Raw genomic sequence first — 14,459 nt, forward strand, 5'->3', positions numbered from 1 at the left:
TAGAGTAGCTCGCAAAGTTAAAACTAGGAATAAGATAAATTGATAATTTAACTTAGGTTTAGTTAATTAATTTTATTATTGTTATTTTAGTTTAATTTAATTAGTTGTTACTACCGTTTTAGATTTTGCACTGCTAATTCGTGACTTGATTAGAATAGTAATTGTTTTCGATAATTAATTAAATATTAGTTTTTTCAATTTGTAATCCCTTGAGTATAACTCTCAGAATACTCACCAGTGTTTCCTTGTAAACTAACTATGTTACAATCTGACCTATTTGCTTGCATAAACCGCACTTCATTCTTATCTTTCTATTTTTACAGTATTTATACTCTTGTCTTTTGCACGTCGGGAAGTGGTCAAAAGCTCCATCTATATTAAATTTTAGCCAACCAAAATTCCAAGGAGACTAGTCCAACCACCTTCTTGCTCAAGGGAAAACATTAAGAAGGAAACTCCTACCACTCAACTTTAGAAATTTGAGCATCACCTTTGGACGCATCAAGCTAAACCAATAAATGTAGCTTCGTTAAAAAATAGTGTCATCCAAATTTATACATTTTTATTTCAAAGACCAAATCATTTGGTGCAAGCCTCAACGACCACATAGCTAATGCGCAAGCCGAAATCCACCACTTCCATCCAATCCCTAAGAAACCCTATTCCAACCAAAATTAAATCAGACCATACAAATCCGTGGGCTTTCTCCAGTAAGCCTTCTACCACAGAGGGAAATTTTCTCAAAAACTCATCACAAACTCACATTGGCTAAAGATATGATCATTTGTTCCCTCCGTTCTCTCACACCATGGACATATAACATCACCAATTGAAATGCCCCTTCAAATAAGAATGATTTTTGTAGGAATTCTCCCAAAGCACCAACAACCATGGAACAATTAATCTTAACTTTTTGGTGGAATAGTCAATCTCCATACTAAATGAAATCAAAATCACCTTGTTGGCCATTCCCTTCAACCAATAACTTGGACAACTTCTTGACATTAAAACAACCTCCCTTATCATGAACCCAAATAATCTTGTCATCTAAACCTGGATTCAAATAAATACAACTCAATTACCCCTTTAAATCCTCTAGCAACGTCAATTCTCAATTCCTCAATTCTCTAGAGACTGAACTCTCTCCCAGTTGAAGTCTTTAAGTGAAAGATACTAAGCAAATTCGTCAATTTTCCAGTTGCCTAAGAACGCTCTATATAGTTTTGGAAAAAGATCCTTCGGAAGAGCATCTAAACAACACCAATCGTACTATAATAAATACATTTACCATATCGGACCACCCAACGAAATTAACTGGACCCATATATTTTTCTATCCTTCGTCAACAGAGTTATTAACAATACCCTTCCAAATTGCAAACATCGACCTACATTTGTTCATTTTTGGCAGCCATGAAAGTTTCTGTTCACCATACTTGGCTGCACCAACTCTTCTCCACAAAGCCACCTTCTGTCATTCTTTTGTAGTAGATTGTTCATGTGACTCCATTATTCCCATTCAAACTCCCAAACCTTCAAGATACCATTGTTACCACTACCGGATTCTTTGTTGACCATGGATAATTATTACTAACTTTTGAAATTGTAAATGGATAATTTATTCATCCTAATAAATATAATGTGTGGTTATAATCATATTGCTATTCTTGATGAAACTACAATTTGTCATGTAAGCAAGATGCTTTATTATATAAAGTCTAGTGTATGTACATTATTCATCATAAATAATATAAAAGGATAAAAAACTAGAAAAAAAAAAACTAAAGAGATCAAATCTGTATAGAAAAATTCTAGGGTTTAACTCAATAGTATAACTGCATGAATTTTACGAAGTTAAAAAATAAAAAGAAAAGGAATCTAAAAACTGATATAGGAAGTGGTTTTTAGAGCAAGTTCATGGAAGGCAAGAGGCAAGGTTGGCGCAGGTTTATGTATGGAGAGTATTGTTTTGTTGTAATGATTAAGGGCACACATGTGAATTGGTGGGTACATAATTTGTCGCTGTGGAATGGAGACAATGCTGGAATTGCAAGGACCCAAACACATCCAAACTAGCTTATATAGCTTCCATATACGATTATATGAGAAAAACCAAAAAACAACAAAAAGAACTCATGTTTATGTGGTTGAATGATATATATATTTACATCTATATAACATCTCGTGACATGTTCATTGGAGAATGGCTAGCGATTGATCAGAAATTCTCCTATTGCATTTCGAGTTCTTCCCAATGCTGTAGTTTCATTCATCAGTTGAATATAGGGAAGGATTTTTTTTTTTTTTTCATTTTGGATAGCTACCTTAGGTTTCTGCATATCTTCCCATGCATAGGCAGATCATATGACAATGAGATGAATGGGTGTTCTTTCCTTTCCCAAAATTGTTGTATAACTTATATAATATTATTGGTCTTATTGGAAATATTCACTACAACAGAACATGCCATTCACAATGTTTTCGTTTTGTTTTCTTTTGGCTGCGTTTATGTTATTGCAAGCAGGGGAGAAAGCGAATTTTTTTTAGCGGAATTAAGTTATATATTTTACATTAGTAAAAATATAATTTTATCATTTGAATTGTATATATTCTTATAATTTTTGAAAGATTAAATCAAATTTTATCATTTTCAGAAGAGGTTAAAATATAATTTTATGATTATTAATTTAAAGTTCTATGAATTATAAAAGAGTTAAAGATTCGAGATCTCTACTAACCGCTTGACCATACCATTGATTAAAAATCACACAATTATAATTTAAAATAAAAATAAATTATGATAATAATTTTATAATTAATTATATAAGTTAATTGGATTAAACTTTGATTTTAGGGAATGCCAACGCATATAATATATATCCAAATAACATTATGTATCAGTCAATAGCTGCCATGGAAATAACATATGTGTCAAATTATTATTTTTTCTTCCACAAGCTTATCCTTAATTACTTGTGAAATGATGATAATAGATTCAATTTCCAAGAAAACAAAAATTATTGAGTGCATGAATGAATTGCCAAAGTTTCTGATTTGATGAAGATGATGAGTAAGGAAAAAAATTACAGTGATTATAAGGGCAAAGAATGGCACGTGTGGAGAGAGAGAGAGAGAAGACAAAGAGGGTGACGGCTAGCTGGTGATGAGCGGGGGGGAAGAGTCTAAAACAAAGGCCCCGTGAGGAGTGTTTGGAGGCATTCCAATATATCACAAAACTAAAACATCCACTCCTTTTGTTTCACTTCTTTCGATGGCCATTTTTTTTCACTTCCACTCCTTCACGAGACCTCACCTCATGATTCCCCCCATTCCCCCTTCCTCCTTTCTCATCCAATGCCATTTCCCCAAATACCCCCTTATATCTAAGTGTAATTTGCAAATTTCTCATATCTAAGTGTGATTTGTATACCTTCTTATAAACTATTTGGCTTATAAGTTAAAGGTAAATGATTGCTTTACTTGATATTAGGTTGTAAGTTTAAATCTGAATAATCATTTCTCTTTACCCTATTGGTAAAAAAAAAGTTTTTGAGTACAAGTTTAATTCTTACAATTTAGTTTTTAGATCTTCACCCCTAAATCTAAGAATATAAAACTATCAAACTATTTAGCTATATGGAACTGTTTAAAAATATATTGTGAAACTACCATAATTAATTAAGTCTATGTTTTTCATCCAAACTAATTAATTATCTAGGAACTTGAAGATAACTTTCCTAGAAGGCAAGTGATATACATGGACAATCAAGACTACGGGACTAGTATGATTCTTTGCTATGAAAATGAAAAAAAAAAGAACATATAAAATTTTGTATATAGTGAATATAATTGACTACGTACATATGATTGTTAGCCAAAAATCATATATTTGATCATGCTTGAAATCTATCCCTTAAATAAAGCTTGAATCAATAAAGATTTATTCTTGACATAATTTTATGTTTGTTGAAAAACTGTCAAAATAATACATAATGTCTAATGCATATTGCTATATAGGTTTTAAGTTTCTTTTTTTGCTCGGCCAAATTAAAAACCAAAAGTTATATGGAGTTTTGATGCTTGCCTTAGGTGTTTTTGTGCATCATTGGCTTTTAAGTTTCTACTAAATTTAAACATCTCATAGTTCCAAAACACTGCCTAATGTAGGATTTAACTTTAAAAATTCTTTGGGACCATATTCTTGAATTGTCCATTTTCAATAAACGTAAACGAACGTATAAAACTCAAAATAAATAAAACAAATAATTTTTTTAAAAAAATTATGATATCCATACAAACACTTATTACGAATCCGGATAACGCAGGTTTGGATAGCATAATTATCACATAAAATGCAATAATATATATTAACAAAATTAGAAGGGGCAATGTGGTAAAATGAGATGGAATCTATATTATATTATGGTGGTAAGAAACTGAGGCATTCATGTGTGAAGCAAATAGTAGGATCCTATAGATTTGAGAGCTCATCCCTTCTCTTTTAAACAGCCTCTATGAGCATTGCAGAGAGTTGAAAAAAAAAAAAGAGAGAGAGAGGAGAAGAGAAAGAGGGGATAATAGATAATAGAGAAAAGAAAATGGTTTCTAGGGAGCACAAGAGAGCAGCACTGCATGAGAAGCTTCAACTTCTTCGTTCCATTACAAACTCTCATGCTGTAATTTCTCTATATCTATTTTTCCATAATCCTTCTAAGCCCCCCTTAATTTGCTTTCATTGCTATTCACCAGTGTTCTTTTGTGTGCCACTGTTTCTTATTGGTTTTCAATTATTCTTATTGGAGCTATAAGGGATACTCCTGCTATATGCAATCTTTCATTGAATATTCATAATCTAGCTTGTGTTTAAATTTCTGAAATTAATGAAAAGAGAAAAGGGAAAAGAAAGCAAGAGGAAGAAAACTTTATGTTAACCCCCCCACCCCAACAATTTAATTGTAAAATTACATGGCATGGCAGGTGAATAAAACAACAATCATTGTGGATGCATCAAAGTACATTGAAGAGCTAAAACAGAAAGTAGAAAGATTGAATCAAGATATATCAGCTGCACAAACTTCAAATGATCAAAATCCACTGCCTATGGTAATTAATTTTCTCATATTTGTTCTTCCTTTTATTTTTGGTTTCAACTTCAACTTAAACTGTATTATATGTTTTTTTTTTCAACATAGCAGGTTACAGTAGAAACACTAGAGAAGGGTTTTCTTATAAATGTATTTTCAGAAAAGAACTGCCCTGGTCTACTTGTTTCTTTATTGGAAGCCTTTGAAGAACTGGGTCTTAATATTCTTGAAGCTAGGGTTTCTTGCACTGATAGCTTTCGATTACAAGCAGTTGGTGGAGAAGTAAGCATCTAAATTTATCTTCATACATAAATTATATGTGTATATTTAGGTTAAAGAATTATCACAACGATCTGTTATAAATTATATATATGTTTCTTTCTTATCCTTCAGACTAGATTTGAAACCATGATTCATTGTTCTTGAGTTATCTGATTATGATTTTGTTAATGTAGAACTATTGAGTTATCTGATTATGATTTTGTTAATGTAGAACTATGGATTGCATTATAATATATATTTTGCTTTCAATTTTTTTTTTTGGCAGAATGAAGAACAAAGTGAATCTATTAATCCACAAGTGGTGAAACAAGCAGTGTTGCAAGCTATTAAGAATTGGAGTGAGGGTACTGATCAACAGGAGTAAATGGATTTTTTGTTGTTATCTATTAACTTTCTTTTTCATGCTTTTGTTTTTTTCATATGTACCTTATTGGCAATGTCGTTTAATCAAAAATTAATCTCAAATATTGAGTGAAGTTTACCAAAATGTAATACGAGATCTACCTTTTAAGGATAACCGCATGCATGAATCAATTGGACTAAATCCAGATTCTATAAGTATTGTGTGCTAATGCCAGTCTTGTATCTTCTTCTGTAATTGATCGAAAACGAAAAAGGAAAAGCCCCTTAGCAAAAAGGATAGAGTAATTAAATCTAAAGCTTCTTCTTGTGAAGATTAAAAAGAAAGTTGCTTGTAAAGTTTCACCACTTACAATCAATAGTGCTTGTTAAAGAAGAAAATAAACATCAAGTCTATATAAGAAAACGATGCATGTAAATTAGGGGTAGGACCATATATATATTCATATAAGATTTTCAATAAAGACGATGACAAAGTGATTATTATACCTTATTATGTTCAAGTGTATATATATAATATATATAACGGTCAGAAGATTTTTTTTCCCTCATTGGTGCAGTAGATGTAGTTCCCATGCATGGATATTGCAAAATGCAAAAGGATTTAGTTTATTGGCCTTCAGAATAACTTTTTCAAGTTTCACAGCTGCTTTTATACATACTGATGGTCCTTTCGGGCTACATATACACAATAAATTTAGTTTCCTACTCGGTTGGAACCATGCCTAATTAAACCGCTAATAGTTGTAGCTTTTTGGAACCAAAACTCGTAAGAAAATTCAACAAGTAAACTGATCTATAAATTTTCTCTGATAATTTTGTTAATAACAAATCATACATCCAAAGATATATAATGACGCAACAGTCATATAGGTAACTAGACTTCAACAGCCCAACTTGAAAAGAAATTAAATTAAATGATTATGACAAAATTTTTGTTGTACTGAGTGTGAAATATAACCAATCATTCACTTAATTATTACTTTAGTACTTAAAGAATATTTTATTTTGATTTAGTACTTAAAATCTCCAACCGTGTATCGCGTTGTCCTAACTATTAACAGCATTAAAAGAAGCTAATGTGGCACGCTACCAGCGAGCCATGTCACACTTCATATTTTTGTGTGAAATAAATTAAAAAAATCAAAATAAATTAGGAAAAACTTCAAAAAGTAGAAGAAAATTTGAAAAATATCAAAAAATTTTAAAATAAGAAAAATATAGAAAATTAAGGAATATTTTTAAAATATATAAATTACAAAAACACAAAAATCCATAAAATTAGAAAAAATTTAGAAAAATCTAAAAAATAAAAAAATTTATAGAAAATTTCCAGAAATTTTAAAATATATATAATTTACTTTATATATATTCTTTCCATTTTTAATACATATAATACAAAAAAAAAAGAGAAAAAAAACATAAACAATTTGCTACCGGGGAGATTTTTGGCAATTTTTGAGGAGTGACCAAACCATTGCCAATTTGTAGTAACATTGTATGTTCGGAAGACTAGTCATGTTTGTGTTGACAAATTTTGGCAACAACATTCATTGGCTTGTGATTCCTATGTTATTGTAGACGTTTTTTACCCATCCTTAATACCTAAATTACACATAGCAACATGTTTTGGATATTGACTTGGATTTTTATCAAAGCAATCAACTTCCCAAGTGTAATGGATTAGATCGAGTCGAATCAGGCTAAAATGGAATTATACCTTGAAAATTCAATACTTATCTTGAGCTATTTGAATATATTCTTTATGCATATTATCCTTATAATGCCTAAAAATTTCGATATGGCACGTGGCATAATTTCGGGTTCAAATATCAAGAAAATTGTGAAAAAAAATTTGTGGAATGATTCAAAAAAGAAGATTTATGAAATGAATTTGATATTGGAGAAAGAATTACATGGAAAAAGTTGTTAAGGTGAAATATGACAAAAAGAACCAAGTCGTAAATTTTGAAAAGTATGAGGGCTAAGGTGCGAATTCATCCAAAAGAGGAAAATTTGAATCATTAACATGAAATAAATTGGAACATGATTTGATGATATGAAAATCACTTTTGGGACTGAATTGGAAAAAAGTTGAAAGTATAGGGACTAACTTGTAATTTTTCATTTTCACCCATAAAGTGAAAAATTTTAATTCTCACAAATCAAGGACTTATATTAAGACTTAAATATTAATCATGAATTTGGTTTGGACAAAGTATCAAATTTTGGGAAGAAATCATGAAAAAAGCAAAAAGGGTAAAATGATAAATTTGTCATAAAGGTAATTTAGTCAATTCTCGAGGCTTTTATGATGAAAATAATATTTAAATATGGTATTTGATATTCAAATTAATTTGGATCACTCACACCTCATATTAAAGAATTGGACAACAATTTAACAAAAATAGGCCGGCCCATTTGTAAGTCTTTTTATATGGAAGAAAACCCCTCATCAACCTCATTCTCCCTCCCCAAATAGCAGTAGTAGCCATGGAGGTCACCTTTATAATGACCCGATTTCTAGTTGTGTTGAAGAATGCAATTTCGGAACCCCATTTTCGTAAATCGAGTTTGTAAATATAAAGTAGGAATATTTACGGAGTTAATATAAAAATATATTGAAGTTTGGTCAAGTAATTTACCCAAAAAAGTAGTTAATAAAAGCTCAGGAACTAAATTATAAAAGTCCAACCGCTATTAAGTTTTAATTAAGAAAAGGCTTCGGGACCTAGATAACAATTATTGAATGTAGTAAAATGATAAATGAACCAATAATAAGTAATAGATAGTGGATGATGATGTTGGAAACTACTAAGTTTGACTAATAGAAGATTAAGGTATGATAATAGTTAATTAAGTAAGATGATAATTCATCATATTCTTTATCATCCACCATTGTTTAGAAGCAAAGGAAGCTTCAAACTCCATTGAACATTTGGCTATCAATTGTTTAAGGTAACTAAGCCCTTTTCTTGTAATCTTTATAGATTTATGATCATGAAAGCTTGTAAACTCCATGAATCGAATGAAATTTGATATAATTTATTTGTTAAATTGTTGTACATTGCTAAAGATGATGTTGAGAGAGAAAGGAAAGGCGAGAGTCATTGATGAGAGATGCAAGGAATTGGTTTGTACTTGTATGATTCAAGATCAATATATATATGTTTGTTTATTCATGTTAATTTGCATGATTGAGTATTGAGGTAAGTATATAATTGTTGTATGAATTGATACATTGTGATTGATATTGAATATTGAGAAATTGGACTGAATTGAAAAAAATACAAAATAGCATGATTTAATTCATACATGATATGTGATATGTGATATGAAAATGGATTGAACTATGCTATGTGGTATTGGTAATATATATATACACGTGAATTGATAATGACGATATGTGAATTAGTTATATAATTTAATTGGAACATTAGTTACCCTATTAGCTATTTGGGCAAAGTCGGATATAGTTGGCATACCATAAGGTCAGGTATAATAATTTGAAACCATGTCTTTCGGGCAACCTAGGGTGGTAGAGTGTACCTATGCTAACATTTATTATTGTCGAGCAACCCGGGATGACAGAAGAATCAAATTGTGAAAGCCATCATTGTCGGGCAACCTAGGTGGTAGTGTCACGAGGCTAAAACTTTAGTATTACGTTCTGTGCAGCCTTAGGTGATCCTTTCGATCAAACACACCTAAGCCATCCTAACCACCACAAAGTGAGGATTCAACTAGAATTCTTCCAAGGCACCAATTTATATAACAAAAGTAACTCTAGCCAAAAGAAAGCACAACAAAACAGAAAGCTATAGAAAACAATGCACAAGAGGTGTTTGAGTAAATGCTCTCAAAGAATTCCATTACACTTAAGAAATCAAGATATAATAGAGAATGGAATGAATTAGAAGTGAGATGGAGGCTCTCTATTTATATTTGAGCTCCCACAAAATCGATGGTCTAGATCAAGTTACATCGACGGATGAGATTAGCCTATCCCTTAAATTTAGGGATTTACAAGATTACATAATCAATTTATATAATCAAATCTAATCTAATCTTATAAGATATGATTCCCATCAATTTTATAAGATTAATTCCCATGTTTGCCAAGGTAGCCTATCTTTCCAAATCTGCATCATTCGGCCACCCAAGCTTCAATCTGACTAGCTTCTCCAACAGCTATTTCGATCGAGCCAGTTCTCGTGGTCTAAATGATCCCCATCTAATTGATAGACCTCCATGGGATGTATCTGGTGCGATGGTCACGGACTTTGCACTTTGGCCTATGACAGTCTCCCTCACCTATTCTTGTAACGCCCTCGTTGTGCCTTCAAAATGGCACTGACTTGATTTGCTTCAGTCTCTTCTCGACGCCTTAGCCTTTTCCTTCATTTGGAACTTTTGCCTCAGCTTTCATCATCTCTTAACTTGAACCATCCCAGTTGTTAGTACATCTCGATGGCAAGAAGCCACGACTCTCTCTTACCCACATTCGGACTCGCTTCGAATGGGATACTCTTGATTCACACCACTTGGCTTCAAATTGCGCATAATCCCTTGGCCTCCTTACTTAAGAACTTTGAATGGGTCCCTACATTCTTGCCAAGTCAACAAATAAGAATGCAAAACACTACCAAACTGTTCGGAATGCACCTTACTTGTCGCATTTAATCGACTCAACTGTCTAAGTTGTATCACCACTTTTCCAAAGTTTGATGTACAACCCACCTTTCCTAAAGGTGGTAGCTCGTCCGTTGTGTCAATAAAAGTGAGCCTCCTCAAAGTTTGTATTGCTACTTCTTCTTCTAAGACTGATGCACAACTCGCCTCTTCTATAGGTAGAAGCATCACTGATGACTCGGCCAACTCTGTCGCTTTACTCGAATTGAGCCTCATTGTCCTAGCTTCACTATTTTCATCACAACTTTTTCCCCTAAGTCTGATGGCAAACTCACTTCTTCCTTGGGTGGAAGCCCTTCCGATGACTCAACAAGCTTCGATGTTGCCTTTTCTTTCACCACAGTTTTCTTTGGATAGTTCTGCAACTCATGCGAACCATGGCACAAGAAGCACTTTAATCGCTTTTTCTTACTCCTCTTTGCCCTCTTGGCTTCGACTTTTCCCTTGCTCGAACCAAACTTCTTGGGCTCATTGTCTAATACATCATCCCCTCCGATGGTAAATGATATCTGTAATACCCCTACTGTACTCATTGCCGGAATAGGGTACAAGGCATTACCGGAGTTTACGAATTAAATTTTTTTTTATATTCAATATAGCCCCTTTATAAATATCTAACCTTCCCTGCAATCTTAAATCGAGACCAATCCACATCAACCAAATCAATTCAACATATTTTCAAGATAAATTCATGCATATTTATAAGATAACGTCATCACATATCTAAAACCAGGTTTGTTGACCATACTAATGGCTAACTTTACATTCATTTCACGTTAACATTTACTTTGTTAGTTTATACATGCCATTGATTTCCAAAATAAAGTTTCTTTATATACAGAAATCCTGAGGTTGACAGTGTGATGTGTCTCCGACCAAATCCAACCTCCGAGCTCTTAACACTACAAAACAGGGAAAAAGGAAACGGGGTAAGCACTTCGTGCTTAGTAAGCTCATGTAACAAGAATTATACTTACCTAATATTTTCAATACAATACAATAAACATCCATATATCCATTCAATGCATTATTACCCTAATATGCACAAACTCAACATTCAAGTTAGTACAATAATTTCCATGTACCAATAATATATACCATGATTGATGAGCTTGTCAATACCATGATTTCCATTTTCTTGTTATTTTTCCATATTTATCCCATTGAATTTCTTGGAATTTTCGATGGATTTTCAGAGATACACTTTTAGTGTACATTTCCGGGTCCGTCAATTCATATTCATGTGCGCACATATCCATTTCAGAGAGCACACTCCCGTGAACCTCAACCTTGCAGCGGGATTACCAGTCCAGGCTAAATCCCCTGCAATATAAACTCATAGAGTATTGTCGGGATTACCAGTCCAGGCTAAATCCCCTGCAACGACAGTTACTCTAATGAGCTTGGATCTGAATTACTAGTCCAGGCTAAATTCAGACCCTAATTCGGATTACCCGTCCGGGCTAAATCCATTTTACACATATTCTTCGGGAGGGCTATATCAGGATAGGATCACCCGTCCGGGCTAGATCCTTTTTACCGTCAATTTCTTTTTAGAGATCCATCGAATTTTCCTTTCATTCAACCGGGATTTCATCCCATTTTATCAAATATATCAATGTTTCATTAATTTTCATACAATGAACACTCAAATCATATTCACATCAATAACATACAATCTCAAGCATTTAAGAATATAATTCAAGTTACATGAACTTACCTTGATACTTGTTTGTAAACAATAAAAATCTACTAATCCCGAACTTTTTCCTTTCCTCAATCTAGCTTCGTATTTGAATCTTCCGGATCTAAATAAATAAATTTAATTATCAATTTAATACATTTCATGTTCATATGCAACATTCTCTATAATTCAACTATTATTTATAGTTCATTCAAAGCTGTCTACTTGAGTCATAGTCACTAAATTATTTATAACTTGAGCTACGGAACTCCAAATTTAGATCCGTTAATTTTTCTTGAAACTAGACTCATATATATTTTTACCATAAAATTTTCAGAATTTTTTGTTTAGGAAATAAGTACAGTTTATTCTTTAAAGTCACCCCTGTTCTGCTGCCGACAGTTCGGACCCTTCTTCACTAAAAATTAATTATCTCTTCATAAAGAATTCAAATGATGTTCTCGTTTGTTTATCATAAAAATATACTCATTAAGGATTCTATACATATAAATTTAAGCCCCTAATTGTTTTTATTCAATTTTTTATGATTTTTCAAATTCAGAACAGGGGAACCCGAATTCATTCTGACCTTGTTTCACAAAATTCATTATATCTCAAAATTTACAAATCCATTTCTTACACTATTTCTTCTATGAGAAACTAAACTCAATAAGATTTAATTCCATATTTTTTTCATCTTCTAATTCGATTTCTAAAATTTATGGTGATTTTTCAAAGTTAGTCTACTGCTGCTGTCCAAACTGTGTTTGTGCAAGCTGTTTATTACCATTTTTCCCCTAAGCTTTTAATAAATGATAATTTCGTCCCTACTCAATTAGCCTCTCAATTGAGCTGATTTTTCTCAATTAACATTTTATTCTATCACCTTAAACTAGTTTACAACCTTTAGGAATCAGAATTTCAGCAATAGACTTTAATTCCAAGCATTTTCACAATTAGGTCCTAAAAATCAATTTCTATTGAAATTACCTAATAAAATCATCTCATAAACAAATTAAAGCTTTAATTTCATTCTATTTCATCATAAAATTACAGCACTCAACCATGGTGACTTTCAATTTCATCCATGAAAGCAAAAACTAATGAATTTAATAGTAGGACCTAGTTGCAAAAGTCTTAGAAACACAAAAATTACAAGAAAAAGGCAAGGATTAACTCACTTGGTGAAAAAATTATGAAATACCAGCTTATAGAACCCTCCTATGGCGTTTTTAGCTGCTGGAATTCAAGTGAAATGAAGAGAAATCTAGATATTTCCTATTTAGTCCTAGTTTTATTTAGTTAATTTTGCAATATTCTAATTTTACCCTTAATTTATCAATTTTTCTGCTGATTTCATGCCCTTGCCGTCTAGCCCAAATAAATTTTGGGTCTAATTCCTTTTAAATCCTTTCTCATTAGACTTTTAAGCTATTTAATCATTCTAGCGACTTTTACACCTATTATAATTTAGTCCTTTTCATTTAATTGACTACCCAAACATTAAAATTTCCTAACGAAATTTTAATACCACACTAATAACATTTCATAAATATTTATAAAATTATTTTCGACTCGGTTTTACAAGATAGAGGTCCCGATATCTTGTTTTTACCCAATTTCTTCAATAATTTCTTTTTCTAACTAACCACTAAATCGGTAAAATTTTTCTATCAATATTTTCATACGATTTTCCTATCATATCAATTTTCATGCAAAAATATTGAAATAAATTTCTCTTTAAATCAGATTTGTGGTTACGAAACCACTGTTCCGATAACCTTGAATTTAGGCTATTACAATATCGTCGTTGAGAGCACCAAAAATATCTTATGTCCTAAAATAATGAAAAAAAACAGTAAAGAGGAAGTAGGGTCGAATCCTCAGGGACCAGATTGCACGAATGCTTGTTTCTCGAAATCCTAGGCAGAATTGTGCCCAAGAAAACCTACATTCCTAAAAAAAAAGATTTTTAAAGTTTTGATATGGGAGTGAAATAAAATAAAAACGAATTTAAAAGTTGAGTTGAAATTTCAGAAATTAAAAGTAAAAATAAAGTTGACAAAAAGATTTCTTATGGTGGATTTCCAGCCTCCGGTTGTCTCGATTTGCCTTGAGTTTAATCCTTGGCTTTTAAGTGACCCTTTTCAAGGAGAATAAGCCAGTTATAATGGAAAAGGACGCCTACGAACACCAGCTCCAAGAATTTAGACTTAAGATTTGGCGGAACCTGACTTTAGCCAATAATCGCTTTTGTGGGACTATCTTCTACTAGATCATCACTTCCCAATGGTGAATACCACGCCATTTTGTCTCTTGGACTCATCAACCTCTAACGCAGAAAGCCAACGAACCGAC

At 32.1% G+C, this 14,459-nt stretch overlaps 1 protein-coding gene across 2 annotated transcripts; it reads left to right on the plus strand.

Moving 5' to 3' along the window:
- Window positions 1–4,320: 4,320 nt before the first annotated feature.
- Window positions 4,321–5,882, plus strand: LOC107893943 (transcription factor SCREAM2). Of its 2 annotated transcripts, none has more exons than XM_016819100.2 (4): window positions 4,321–4,675; window positions 4,977–5,102; window positions 5,195–5,365; window positions 5,631–5,882. In XM_016819100.2, the coding sequence occupies exons 1-4, from the start codon at window positions 4,598–4,600 to the stop codon at window positions 5,727–5,729; spliced, it is 474 nt and encodes a 157-aa protein (XP_016674589.1). In that variant the 5' UTR covers window positions 4,321–4,597; the 3' UTR covers window positions 5,730–5,882. The 2 variants fall into 2 exon arrangements, with proteins under 2 accessions (XP_016674589.1, XP_016674588.1); XM_016819099.2 differs by having other exon boundaries at window positions 4,434–4,675; window positions 5,192–5,365.
- Window positions 5,883–14,459: the final 8,577 nt, after the last annotated feature.

Source organism: Gossypium hirsutum, chromosome A09 (genome assembly GCF_007990345.1).
Source record: "Gossypium hirsutum isolate 1008001.06 chromosome A09, Gossypium_hirsutum_v2.1, whole genome shotgun sequence".
Taxonomy (NCBI): Eukaryota; Viridiplantae; Streptophyta; class Magnoliopsida; order Malvales; family Malvaceae; genus Gossypium; species Gossypium hirsutum.